This window comes from Falco biarmicus, chromosome 3 (genome assembly GCF_023638135.1).
Source record: "Falco biarmicus isolate bFalBia1 chromosome 3, bFalBia1.pri, whole genome shotgun sequence".
Taxonomy (NCBI): domain Eukaryota; kingdom Metazoa; phylum Chordata; class Aves; order Falconiformes; family Falconidae; genus Falco; species Falco biarmicus.
The window spans coordinates 77682549-77697149 of NC_079290.1; the positions used below are offsets into that span (position 1 = coordinate 77682549).

General features: G+C 39.1%; 1 protein-coding gene across 4 annotated transcripts in view; it reads right to left on the minus strand.

Moving 5' to 3' along the window:
- Positions 1-14601, minus strand: part of FHOD3 (formin homology 2 domain containing 3) — a 417034-nt gene that overhangs the window by 110406 nt on the left and 292027 nt on the right. For all 4 annotated transcript variants that reach the window (XM_056332746.1, XM_056332744.1, XM_056332745.1 and 1 more), the window contains exons 9-10: positions 11666-11809; positions 8366-8604 (exon numbers count right to left, since the gene is read on the minus strand). In XM_056332746.1, coding sequence (XP_056188721.1) covers positions 8366-8604; positions 11666-11809 — 383 coding nt within the window. The remainder of the gene's footprint in view (positions 1-8365; positions 8605-11665; positions 11810-14601) is intronic.

A 14601-nucleotide genomic window follows, 5' to 3' on the forward strand; every position in this document is an offset into this window, starting at 1 on the left:
TACAATTTTATTTTCTCTTGAGGTCACTTGCCGTTGTCCTTATTTTATTAGTGAAATTCCACTTTCATAGGTTAGACAGGAAAATTCATAGCCAAATTCCTAAGTCCTTGTAAAACTAAATCCTCTGGTACACTTCTGTTGCTTCCTCCTTTCTTCTGTCCTAGCTGCAAAACAGATTCAAGTAGTCTGTTACGTGAAAGCTGGAAGTGGCAATAATCTAAGTTTATTGTGTATTACTCTGTGTAAAGATACTGCAATATCTTATCCTCCTCCATTTAAAATAAAACCAAGGAAACCACCTATTAACCCCCTAACCATTTCCATCCCACTGCTATGTATTTAATGGACCACTGCAGCTGGTGCAGTTATGTGAAGATGAAAATACGTGAAATGATATGGATAACAACTTCCTTGCACAGCCTCAAAATTTGGCCTTCTGCACAGAAAGGAAACTAAGATGCATAATTAGAGAGGACAAAAGGAAAATTATGCTGGTATTTCTATCCTAAATAAAGAAAACTGTTCAGAAAAACCGCTAAGGAAATGACAAATAATTTGGAGTACATGTATTCACTATATCTTCATATTGTGTTTATCTTAAGGTTACTGTTGCTTTCTTATCCCTAAAATATGATCAGTAACAACTTTTCAGACCTAAGTAATACATGGGTAACGCCTTGACACTTATTTGCTGCAGCTGGTTTACATAGGACACATCAAACCAGAGCAAGACAGCAGAGTCTTGCTTAAGATACTGGAAATGTTTGCAAAGACTTCAAGAGTCCCAACTCTCTGATCATTGAGCAGCATTGCTGTATCATGATGAAACAGAATCATGATGTAAAGAGACTTTAAGAGCAATAAATACTGAAACATATAGAAAGAGAGAAGAAACTGTTTTCAGAGCTTGGAACTGCATATTGGTTGACACTTGAAGGTCACTGTTATTGCCCCTTACTTCAAAGGGAGGCATCAGAGAATGGCATCCTGCCAAACTGTTGTCTTTTTCCTCCCATTTCATTGTATGTGTAAAAAAACCTCACTGGCCTCAGGGGCTGATGTTTACAAATACTGGGAACACCACGGTGTGGAGGTGAACTCTCTAAGGCGTGCATAAAATGCTACAATAGACCTCTGGAGAAACATATTCAGATCCTGGTTTGGCATTACATTTCCTCAGGTAGTTCACCAAAACTAAACACACAGTGGAACACCCCCCCCAAAAAAAAAAAAAAAAAAAAAAAAAAAAGAACACAACCAACAAAAAAACCTAAGTCACACTTTGCTTTCATTTGCCATGCAGCTAAAACTTTGTTTAAGTTTCAGTGCTTTCTTCAGTCCTCTTAAAATTCAAACAGGGAAAAAATCCACCATTGCCTTTACAGCAAAGTACAGTGCTGTCAACTGAACTCTGCTCATATAACAAGTATAAAACATTCCCTTTCAGCAAGATCCACAACCAGCAAACAGTACCCCTACTACAAAACCTGACATTCTACACAGGTATTTGAATTCAGGTAAAAAGTGCTGAAACAGTAACAGGGTATGTACTTGACACACTCATTAAGCTGTAATTTCTAAATTTTTAAATTATTATTACTCATGCATTAGTAGGTCAATCTCTATCTATAAATCAATGGAGTCTTTTGCTTACGGTATAGCTTTGAAAGAAATTTTTTCTTAACCCATCTCTTCCTTTATTGCATTCCTTACAGGAGCTTCCAAGATATTCTTACAAAGAGTAAGATCAAAAATTTCACATTTTTATTCCCTCTCCCTTCTAGTTTGCTTGACTTCACAAGTCAAATAACCCTACCTACACAAGAGAAACAAACGTTTCCTCCCTGCCCCAAACCTAAAACAGCAGATTAGATTTTGTACTTTATTGTTGTCAAAGACTAATAAAGGTCTGATGCTATGACCAGATGCTACCTTACCAAGCCTCTTAATTTCATAGACAAATCTTTCCAAAACAACTGCTTTTATTTTTGCCCATACCAATCAAATTGTGGAAAAAGTTAGTATCTCCCCCATAACTGATCGTATGCCATTCTATTTCTAAGCCCCCCCCTTCCCCCCCTCCATCCCCCTGGCCAAATGCTAGGTAGTTCAGCTCATATGTATATATATTAAAGAGATCCTTAGTATGTCCACAAATATGTGACTGTATGTTTATCCTGGAGGTGTTTTCTTTGTCTAGATTCATGCCTCAGTTTTTTATATATCCAAATCCAGGAACCTATATATAAATGTCTATGAAAAAAGTACATTTTTTTCCTTCTATTACAGCAATAAAAATAAATCTATTTCTTCTCTCTTCTGGGCATTTAATAATCCATATCACAGGCCAAACCCTGCATTAAATGCTGATGTTGAGTCTCCCCACTTTGCTGTTTCATACCTATCATACCACTCATCATATTTGTCACAGACAGCAACTCTAAGACATGTGGAATGCACCCACTCAAAATAAAATAAGTCCCACTCACCACTGCACTTTGATTTATAGCCATAAATATTTACATAATCAAAACATTTCATATAGTGTAGTGGAAAGTCACCATAACTTGAAACATCATGACAAAAACTAGAATTTTGCCATAGTAAATGCTAGAGAAAAATCAATCAGTTATGGTTTAAGATGTCTGAAAACATGGAAAATCATAATAAAAAAAAAAGACATCTCAGCTGTATTTTGGACAAACCATCCCTGAAGGCCTGGCTCTACATGAAGCAATTTGAATAATCAGTTAATGGGGCATAATAGCCGAACTAAGGTCTGTGCTGTTGGTTAGAAACTCGACAGGAATCCAAAGTTAAGCAGAAAAAATGCTTAGCATCGGAGGCTTAGCTGTGTTCATTGTTTTCTGGTAAAAGCAAAATAGTGTCATGATTTCTTCCTGCATCTGGGCAGTCCTCAAGCATCAAAAGCATGTATTTTCTAACAAAGAGACACTTATGACTTCTCAGCACAGCTTTCTTTTATTTAGACAAAAAAACCCCATTTTTTTTCTAGGACTATGAAGGGCATGAGAGCCCTTGAGCCCACTGTGCACCTTGCAATGGCGCTGTGTCCAGCTAGCCCAGGAATTTTCAGACAACTTCAGAATTCCCTTTCCTACTCTTTGTTCAGAGGAAGAGTCGTAACAGCCTTCCAGACAGGACCCTAAAAAAGCACAGTTCGTAGGTATGTAATTCCCCGTTTGGTCCTCTGCTGTTTTTTCCTTATCTATACAGTTCTCCTGAAGGCCAAGTTCCTTCAGATTGAAAAATCTGGAAGCCTCAGGTGAACCTGAACAGTTGGTCTTCCTCATACCTTTTTAGCCTCATGGTCTAAAAAAGATAGCTTGTTAAATCGAGCTTTGGTCACTGATTCAGGATGCAGGCTATGCTCTGATGAGTTCTTAAGGTGATAGTCAGCTCTTCCACTCGTTAGGTTTCAAACACAGGAATACTGAAAAGTCAGTCCTAAGGAAGGCTGGTTATCGCTAGAGGAACATGTATAGTGTTATATGAACAGTATTAGTAATTCTTTTGTGATTGTTGATGATATAAACCAAACCAAAGCTATGAAAAAGAAGAAGTAGAGTCTAGTAAAGTGAGAAAAATACCTAATCCTAGCTATTCACAACTTTATAAACCTCAATTTTTGATTGTAACTAATTCCACAAAGCTTTGACAGAGCCAGTCACTTGAATGCTGGTAAGAGGTGTCAGTGTAAATCTTGTGAAAGCTGCCTTGAGTATGTTTCGTAGGTCTGGCTTACACAGCTCTGAAGGGACACCCTGGGAGACAGACAGGGATGGTCAATGTGCAGAAATGAAGAAATGGAAATGCACAGCAAATTGTGAAACACATTAATTTGAAAAACTGGGAGAAGTACTTGTTTCTGGTTTGTATGTACAGGGCTCCTGCAGAGCACCTGTTCAGTGCTGCATACAGCCCTGAAAGCCTCTGAACTACCTGCCTTCTACTCCCTCAAAGTCAGACACGACTAAGACTGAAAACCAGACAGATTGCTATTTGTTTTTCAATGCTTATATAGCCATCAATCACTGCATACAATAACATCAATCTAGTGCAAGTTCCACGCCACTCCTTACATTTTACTTCAAATCTATCCATTGTGTGGTTGGAAAAAGCTAGCTTTACTTTAAAAAGAAAAAAAAAATATCCATGGAAGAATCTGTTTAAAAGTCTACTGCTTAAGATACAGCATGCTAGACCACAGATTGAGAGCACTCAATTTGGACCAGGGCAGAAAACCTTGGGAGGTGCCCTCAGGAAAGCATTTAAAATGCCATGTTCACAGGACTGAAGTTTCCCCCAGGCTTTTTGGTGCTCTATGCCATCATGGTAAAGAAAGATGTTTTGAGCAAAGCAAACCTGCTGCTGGTCAGGACTGGCATTTTAAAGTACAGTGCAGCAACTACATACCCTTAAACCAACACTCAGCCTTTAGTAGTCATTATCAACTTCTTTCTTTATTTATTTAGCAACAGGCACATTAGGCTGGGTTTCACTCTCCATGAAAACTATTTTAACACAAAGCAGATTTGGGTCCTTGTTTGTTTTGAACCACAAGCAAAAAAGCAAAACATTAAGTTTGGAAGAAGGTTGCCAAATGGATGAAAAAGGCCTGCAAGCTTTCCTTTTGGTTGCCCTTAGCAGTTACGGTCAACTTTTCTCAGCTCGAAACCCGAAGTCTGCTCTCAATTAGCCTGGCATAGATCAGAGCAACTCCATTGACTTCAGACAGCTTTTCTGGATATAGAGTATTGTGGGACAGAACAGAATTTGGCCAATATTGTCTTTTTTTGTTTTACCGGCACCATGGATTTTTCTCGTTTTGGAAGGCTTATCGGTTGACACAAAGCAGATGACTGTGGACAACCTGTTTGATGTGGTAAACAAAAGCAAAGTAACTGCCAAACCAGCTGACTGACTGAGAAAGAAAAGAAACATGAACATTGTGGGAAGGAGAATGCTGAGGAAGAACTTGAACCTTCCACTGATTTTGGTAGTGAAGTCCAAAAATAACCAAGAATATTGCCCAAAATAAAGTTTAGTACAGTGTAAGAGTGTGACTTTAATGTCTAACCATGTCCATCAGAGGCAATTCCACTGAACTTGACTGCACTAATCCACTGTAAAACCATAGACATCTGCAACCACACACAAAGTTTAGATACCAGCAGGAGCAACATAGTAAGATTATCATTAGTATTATTACATGTTTCCTATTAGTAAAGAAAATTTAGTGAAGGCGTTAAGACTGAAATCCATTTTGAGGACAATTTTGCAGAAAATACAACACTGCAAAAAATTATTGCAAACTTTTTTTCTTCCTTGAGAGAGACTAGGATTGCGAACCGAAATAAGGTCATTAGCAGAAGACAGATCTTTCCTGGATGAATAAAAGTTACTTTCAGTTTAGAGAGGTAATAAGTAATTTTTATCGATTAGTACTGATTTGTCTTTGCAACATTAACATGGAAGCAGAAGGAACACAACAAGCATTTCTTGTTTTAAATCAAAACAGGTGATGTCTGCATCGTATTTTAACATATAAATTTAAAAGTATCATTACACATTGCAGCAAGGCACAAACTTAGGATTTTTTATTAAGATCAATAATTATGTTGCATCAGAAACCATATGATCAAATTTGCAAACTTGATTCCAGTAGGAACAATGCAGACAGAAAAACCTCTTTTCACTTAAGGTTAATTCAAACTTTATAAACGTGTAAAAACTTTGTATGAGTCATTCAACTTCACTATTTTTCCTGTTCAAATGTTAATGAATAGAAGCCATTAAGCTTTTACTTTATTTTTTTGTCCCAGTTTAGCTATCAGGTGTACAGATACTGTTGCATTCATCTGGACTATTTCACTGAAAGCTGAGAGACTCAGTGGGATATGATAAAGCAGGAAGGCTGGTTTTCCTCTTCCTACTACAACTACAGATTTGGGCAGATGATGAGACTAAACATGTGAAGGACAGAATCTGCTCTTCTGAAATGCTCATTTACAAGAAACTCAGTGAGATTCATAGAAGAGCCAGCAGTTGACTAACTTCTTGTTTTCTTGTTATGGCAACTTTAAATTCAGTGGGCATAGACCTTGCATTTTCAGGTACTGAAACATATTCCCTGGTCTGTAATGTCCAGTGGGGGGTGGGGTGGTGGTGGTGGAAGATTTGCTAGCTACAAGTAATACCCCCTGTCTTTACCTGCAAAGAGGATGGGGGGTGGGTGGGTGAAGGATATTTATTTCACTAATACATGAATTACAGATCAGTGTTACATACATTCATAATTGAATGCCTCTTTCCTTAGAGGCAGCTAAGCAAGTTAGAAATTCCAAATGGAGTTGAGGAGAATTTAATTATTTTCCTGGAGAAGATTTCAAGCACAGCTGCAACACAAAATTAAATTTGACTTCTTAAATTAAGAATTCTTTCCTAGATTTAATCTTACATTATGCTTTAAATTATGTCACTCTCAGAGAGGGTGTGGAGCAGAACTGGCAATTTTTTTACAGAATAATAGGACATTATTGGTATTATGCTATGTTGGTGAAAAAAATATTTCAAAGAACTTATGAAACTAATATGCCATGTTTCTACTTACCCGATACTAAATATCAGCTCAAACACAAATTCATTAGGAGTTTGAATTTGCAAAACAAAGCTAGTAAGCAAACATAAATAGTGAGAAAACATATTGATAGAAGTTGGTGTCCTGCATGGCTTATAATTTGTGTAATTACAGTAAGAGAATCAACAGTTTCTGCAGAGTTGAAGCATCTCCTCATTTCCAAGCCAAATTAATCCATTTAAAAGAATCAGTGATATCTTATTCACATCCATGGATACAGATTCCCAGTCACACTGGTAAGTCAAAGCAGGGCCCAAGATCATGCATGAGGCATCCCATGCAAAGCAGGTGAAGCCCTCAGCTGTACTCACACTGAAGATGCTTTAAACTTGGCTTCAAATGCACTGTCATCCTTGTCATCAGCCTGTAAGACCATGGGGCTCTCAGCTGCCAGCCCACTAACAATCCAGCCAACAGAAAGTGATGGAAAACAAGCATGAATGTGTTGCCAAATACAAGAAGTAAAAAAAAAAAGAAGCAAGAAAAAAAAGGAAAAAAAAAACCCAAAAAAGAAGCCATTACACGGCACACAACACGTAACTACTGTTTAAACTGTTTGGAATCTTATATTTTCATATTGCCTGAGGCCATTAAACTTTAGTCAACTCAGTTTGCTTTGCAAGGGCTGCTTTACCTGTAAAACTTTACCCTGTAAAAAGGGACTTCAAGGCTTCAAGGTCACATTCAGTACTAACCAACAGAAATGTCCACAGAACTTCCCAAATGTTATCACCAACACAAGATACACTCTTCACGGAACATGCTTCTTCAGTTTTGCAAACTGCACCTTCAGCCACTGGCTAACAGCATCCAGCTTTAGCTATCTGCAGCTTATGTATCTTCACCTGAGCTAGTCAGCCTGATTCCCTTTGTAGTCAACAAAGAAACAGCCAGTTTCAGAGCATGATTCATCTTGGCTGAAATTTCAGGCATGTAGGATGTGTTAGATAACTGAAGGCCTACCAGTGCTTGCTGCACTCCACTGACATCAAAGGGAAGTTAGCTGATCAGACATCAGACTTAGGCAAAATGAATTCCAGCCCTCTTTTGCAGTAGTCAGACACGCTAAGGATCTGCAGCTCACTTTTTTCCCCAAGTATGTATGGCCCAAGCCAACCATCACAGGATGGCAATGATACTAGCTTCAACAGACTCCAGTGTTGCAGACTGCTGCTCAACTAGTGGTTGCTACCTTTCCTTCAGTAATTATAAAACATTAGATATATTCACTACTATTCACTACTACAGTGTATCCTCATAGGAAAATATTTATGCTGTAATGCTGATTGCAAAGGAAAAAAAAAAAGATCTGTAACATACAGGACAAGTAGTTCTCTGTTAATGCGAATATATTCTTGTTACAAGTTTTTTTTGTGTGAATATATTGAACATAAAATCTGTCAATGGATGAACTTAAGCTTGATTAGTTCCCATATCAAATGCTCTACCTCATGTGCTTTGGGGGTGTTTACTTAGGGCAGATGTTGCCAAAGAATTTAGCTATGTAGATAAGTCACCTACAAATCCATTTCTTTTCGTTTTTGGTGTCTTCTTGTTTAAACTTTAAATATACCTTTTTAAAAATTATTTTTTAATTCAATGGAAATGGGGAAATAAAGAAAAGTCTGTCATATTAATAAAGTGAAATGAACATAAAAAGTAATAGGGGAAAAGAAAGGGATATTCCCCAGCTCACGCACTTACCTTTCACTGAGATCTTCAACACGCTGTCCATGGCCTAGAATGAAGGTAGGGTTTGACTGACTGCATGGACTTGCAGGGGCTGATAAAGTGCTTTTGACATTCTGTACCGAGTGCCTGCGGCTCCGTCGGCGCTCTAACCCCCTTCGCTCACTAGCACCGAGACTGGCCCTTCTCCGGTCCTTGCGCCCGCTTGGAGGGGGGTCAACACTCTCATCTCCATCCTCATGTCTCAGTGTCATCTGAGAAAGACAGGAAGAAAGGTGAGGCTTCTGACACAGTTCCTTTAAGTACCACAGGTCTTCACACCTAGGCTTTAAGTATTAACTGATCTCAACATGATTAACTCCTACTGCCATCACCATTTCTATAGCTATACCTGTAAATTGCTGTCTATCCATCAGTGTCGTGTAGCAGCTCTAGTAATTATATACTATGTACTAGAGAGAGAGAGAGTATGTAGAATTATATACTAACACCTTGTACAAAACGCTACAGGACCTGTAACAACACATCTATGTATCTCCTAGTTTTCTGTTTGGATGGGGTTTTTTTGTTTGTTTGCCTTTTTTTTTTTTTTTTTTTTTTTTAATGTAGGACTTACTTTTCAAGGAAGCTGAGCAGTGTTGGACACCTAGCTCTCTTTACTTCCTTCCAAAATACTTAGGTGAAGGCCTTGCTCCAGTGAAATCAACAGAAAAAAACCTCTCATGCATTGACTGATTGAACATTTCCTCACGTTCAGACACGACACTTGATCAAGTGGAAGTTACCATCTACTACTTTAAAAAGCATTTTAAAATTGTGTCATCATTTCTTCCCAGCCAAGGAAGAGATCAGTAGATGTACAGGTAACTGCATTCCTCTTAAAAAAAATATCTATTTTGATAGATATCCCTGCAAAGTAAACATAGCAAAAAACCACCTGTTGTGGTTTAACCCCGGCTGGCAACCAAGCCCCACGCAGCCACTCACTCACTCCCCCACACCCAGAGGGATGGGGAGGAGAGTCGGAAAGGAGTGTAAAAACTTCAGGGTTGAGATAAGAACAATTTGATAATATAAACAGAATTAAAATGAAAGAACAATAACAATACTAATCATAATAACAACAACAACAGTTATAATTGAAAGGTGGGGGAAAGAATAAAATACAAAAGGGAAAGGGAGACAGGAAAACAAGTGATGCACAGTACAACCGCTCACCACCTGCTGACCGATACCCAGTCAGTCCCCAAGCGACGGTCCACAGGCCCCAGCTAACCCCTCAAGTCTATATACCAAGCGTGACACCCCATGGTACGGAATACTTCTTTGGCCAGTTTGGGTCACCTGTCCTGGCTGGGTTCCCTCCAAATTTCCCGTGCCCCTCCAGCCCTCTCACTGGCAGGGCCCGCCTGAGAAACTGAAAAGTCCTTGATGTAGTGTAAACATCACCCAGAAACAACTAAAAGCATCAGTGTGCCATCAGCATTGTTCTCATACCAAATCCAAACCACAGCACTGCACCAGCTACTAATAAAAAAATTAACTCTATCCCAGCTGAAACCAGGACAAAACCCAACCTGACAAACAAAACTATTTCTTGGAACTGGTACCACAATAGATTAAAAGAAAAACCTGCAGACCACACATCTCCTCTAAGCCTCCAAATTTCTAGGTTAGCATAATTACTTCTACGTATGCCTTTCAGTGGAAAATTCAGTATTTCCTGCCAGTTCAGAAGCATTATCAATACAGAGGAACATATGTATAATATCAGATAAGAATGATGCTAAGAATAGCATGGCCACAATGACATTTGACAGAAATTTCTGACACAGGGTGTGAGCTCATTAGTTGGAAAGAGCAGAGGAGTAGAATACAGGTGCAACACTGAGTATCTTGAATGCTGTTGACATGCTAGTGTGATTGTATCTCTAACAAAAACAAAGCAAGGCTACCTTGGGGTACATGAGAAGAGATATCGCTTGCAGATACAACAAAGTGGATCTTATCTGAAATGCAACATAAAATTTAAGTAACCTTTATATGAGAAAGATCCATGCAGATAGGCAGAGGTACAGAAGAGGGTGATGTGGGTGATCATGAGAATGCATATCTTCTTGTTTCTATTAGCCTTGTTTTTCTGATAAACCTTACCATAAAGTGACTTTTAACAAAGCAAAGGCAGGGGGAAGTGATGTATCTCTGCTTAGGGTGTAAAATCTATTTCAGTGGGGAAGAAGAGATTTTTCAGACAAAGAACAATATTGGCAGAAAAAAAGAAAGAACGTGGATAGGCATGTCTAAATTTAGCCTGGTCAAGAGGAAGCTGGTACCCAACTAAGCCAACTGCTAATTTTGCAAGCAAGTCTTTCAGTAAGCACAGCATGCAAAAAAACCCCAGCTTTTAACATTAATGATCATCTTTTTAAAAGGATTTTATGAGCTGATGCCTCTGACAATAGGAAAAGAAAGAAGAACATGAAGCCATCTCATTCTTGTGTTCCTATTTTGGCCTGACGTTTCCTGCAAACTGCTGTGTATAAAATTTAACTGCTAAAGTTAGTGAAGTGACATGGGTGTAGAGCTGATGAAAAAATGGAGAATCAAATCCACCAAATCCTTTTCTGGACTTAGATGGTGATAAAGACATTTCATTTCATCACACCAGAACATGCATTCGCATTTACATTGCATTAACTTCAGCCTTAAACTTCCCCGCTTCAACACTTCCTGAAGTCTGAAAAGAGGCTAATTATTAAGAAACTGGATATCCTACCCTCACATATAAATACTTCAGAAGTAGTTATTTTATACCTAGGTGGTGAATGTAGAGTCACTCATTACTCCACTGCTGCAAACTGTATAGGATCTGGTCCAGCGTAAACTCATAAACAAGGACTTGCTGGGTATTCAGCTGCAGAACAAGTGGTATTTGTGAAGCCAAGCTCAGCCGAACCTTTTTCATGAGCTGAATACTTTTGCATATGGAAAGAACTTCTACTTACTTCAGGATGTGTAACTAGCAGTCTGAGAAAGTTTTAATTGCAGGCAGAATTGCCTCTGAGGAGGCCAGTAAATGTGCTAGTTTGTCTTGGAGTATGCCCCAGCTTTAGAATGAAACACATTTGCATTAAATACAGCTATGTACCATAGCAGGTCACATACTAATATGTATAATATTTCTACCAACCAGATGTTTTTCTTTCAAAATAAAATAGATAACCAAATTTCACCTAGGTTACATTCCCCTCCCTCCTTTAGGCTTTGAAGTTTGCACAAGCTGTAAGATGCATAAAACAGGGCATGTTACGTTACCTCATAAATGTTAAATTGCTCAACTAAGTCCAAGTCTGTTCCTTTCTTGTTCAAGTGTCTCTGTGAAATAGCTTCAATGCCTAGCTCTTCCAGACAGTCCACCACGTCGTAGAAAGAGTCTTGATCTGGCAACCCCGACAGTGTCTAAGAATCAAAGGAAAAAACATTTAAATCTGTTTGTTTTGAAAAGAATTAAACAAAGGTTTTTAAAAGCGAGTGGCGAGTGGTGCTGTGTATGATTTCAATAAAGTAAAACCCATGATGTGGGATTAGAGACACTGCTAGAAAATAAAAAACAAGTGGCACAGCTTTTAACAAACAACTTACTGCACTGTGTAGAAAAATGAATAATTGGCAAATCAAATAAATGTTGTTATTTCATGCAAAAAAGTATGGAAAATGTGGGTCTTTAAAATGCACAGTTGGATTCTTCCTGGCTTCATTCAAGGATGAATTTAAAGAACAGAGAATGTTAAAGCATCAAACACAGGGGAAAAAGCAAAGAGAGAAAAAAATGGTCTAGTTAAAAACAGTGAGGCTGATTTCCTACTGATTCCTGCAAGTTTGACCTTAAGAAGAAAAAGTCTAATGCACAGCTGTGTGATGTCAGGACAGCAGGAAACAGGCTGCACCATGTGCCTACTGTCCTCCACACCTGCAGCAGAGGTCATCCTCCCAGTGCAAAAATTGTTTTATATTACAGAGATACTGACACTTCTCCTCCCTTCGTCCCTTTCAACTTGGAAAGTCTTATTAAAGGTTCACTGACTCCTTAAGCCCCACAAAATGTTAAAAGAGTTACTTTTTCTGATTACGGAGTAAGTTGTTGCCAGTGACACTAGAGAGAAGATTTTGCACACTAGAAAACAAAGAACACTAATAATATGCCAATATTAAAATGAACTGTTTGAGTTCAGAGCCTTCTATGGCACCTGCTCTATGTTCAAGAGAGAGCACTTTCTTTACCACAGTCACTTCCCAATTTAGTGGTGAAGTCAGAGAACAGAGAAGAGAAAGGTGGTCTTCTGCAGTATACCATGTATTACCGCAGTATACCACTGCAGTGCATGTAACAAGAGGGATTGATTCAAACCACTCACAACTTTACTGCTGAGTGATACGCAGGAAGAGTACATGGGCGTTGGACAGCTTTGTTCAGAGCACAAGTGAACTTCATCCACCAAAGTCCTGCAGATATTTACAAAAGCAACAGAAGACACTACTATTCTAGTTTGCCACTGATTTTTACTCATCTTCTGCTAATTTTTTACTGCTCCTTATGGATGATGGAGAAAAATTAGTGTAGTTCTGTGCATGTTGAGCAGAAACTACTGAACATAGTGTGCAACCTACTTGCAGAGCAACATATACCTCATCACAATGATCAGTCTATACAGAGCTGTTTCTGCAAAAGTCATGAGTTCAGACTGGAAGCAGCACAGTTATTCTGGATTACCTCACCAGAGAAGTAGTTTCTTCTCTCCTATTTAATGAACTAAATAACTTACCTATACTCCCAGTAGAGAAGGGAAAGTGCAAGAGATAGAGACAGCACACGCAAATACCAGGCCCTCTACAGAAAGAGTTTCATCTTCTCATGCCTGGGATGGGATAAATTGCCCTCTGAGAATACTGGTTTTCTGGTGCCTGGCTTTTCCAAAGTGGCTCTGAGCAGCAGAGTAGAGAAAAGACCAGCCACTCTGGGCTGCCTTGGTACACCAAGGCTTTATATTCACAAAACCTGGTCTGAATTACGTGACTAACAAGAGAGAGGAATAGACAGCTGACATATCCTGCCCTGTTAGAGCACCTCTTTCCTGTGAAATGAGGCACTGGAATATGTGCATCACCAAGGTATTTTTTAATGTTTTGTTTTGATTTTTTTAACTAAACACAACACAAAAACATTTTCTTTAACATTACAGAACTATTAACTTATGTTTGCTGAGGTCCACCGCAACAGGAATGCTTAGGACAAACACTAATGAAGTGTTAGGATTATACTTTCAGGTCTATACTTTCAGGTTCTAATTAAGCATTTGTCTCTGTCCGGGAGCGTACTTAAGCCTCTGTGTAAAATCCACTGAAGACCATAGAAATCACAGAACCACAGAATCATTTCAATTGGAAAAGACCTTTGAGGTCATCAAGTCCAACCATTAACGCAGGACTGCCAATGCCATCACTAAACCATGTCCCAAAGCATCACACCTATCCTTTCTTTAAACACCTCCAGGGATGGTGATCCCACTGCCTCCCTGGGCAGCCTGTTCCCATGCTTCACCACCTTTTCAGTGAAGAATTATTTCCTAATAATCAGTCTAAATTTCCCCTGGAGTAACCTAAGGCTGTTTCCTTTTCTCCTGTCACTTGCTATCTGGGAGAAGAGACTGACACCCACCTTACTACAACCTCCTTTCAGGTACTTGTAGAGGGTGACAAGGTGCCTCCTGAGGTGCCTCTTTCTGCAGACTAAACCACCCCAGTTCCCTCAGCTGCTCCTCATCAGACTCGTGCTCAACACCCTTCACCAGCTCCATTGCCCATCTCTGGACACACTCCAGCACCTCTGCGTCCCTCCTGCAGTGAGGGGCCCAAAACTGAACACAGGATTTGAGGTGCGGCCTCACCAGCGCTGAGTATGGGGGGCAATCACTGCCCTGGTCCTGCTGGCCACACTGTTTCTGAATCAAGCCAGGGTGCTGGTGGCCTTCTTGACCATGAAACTGATTTTCCTAAACAGCACTGAAAATAGTACATTTTCTTCCTTCCTAAACTTGCCACTTAGCATTGAGTAAAAATCTGAGTATTCAGCAACTGAAGCTATCACACTGTAAATTCAATGGAGCTTTAACATGGACATGGATATACTCTAACAGAAAAAGTTTGACCTATCAGATTTCCTCTTGCTTATAAGAGAAGTAGACAGTAACTAC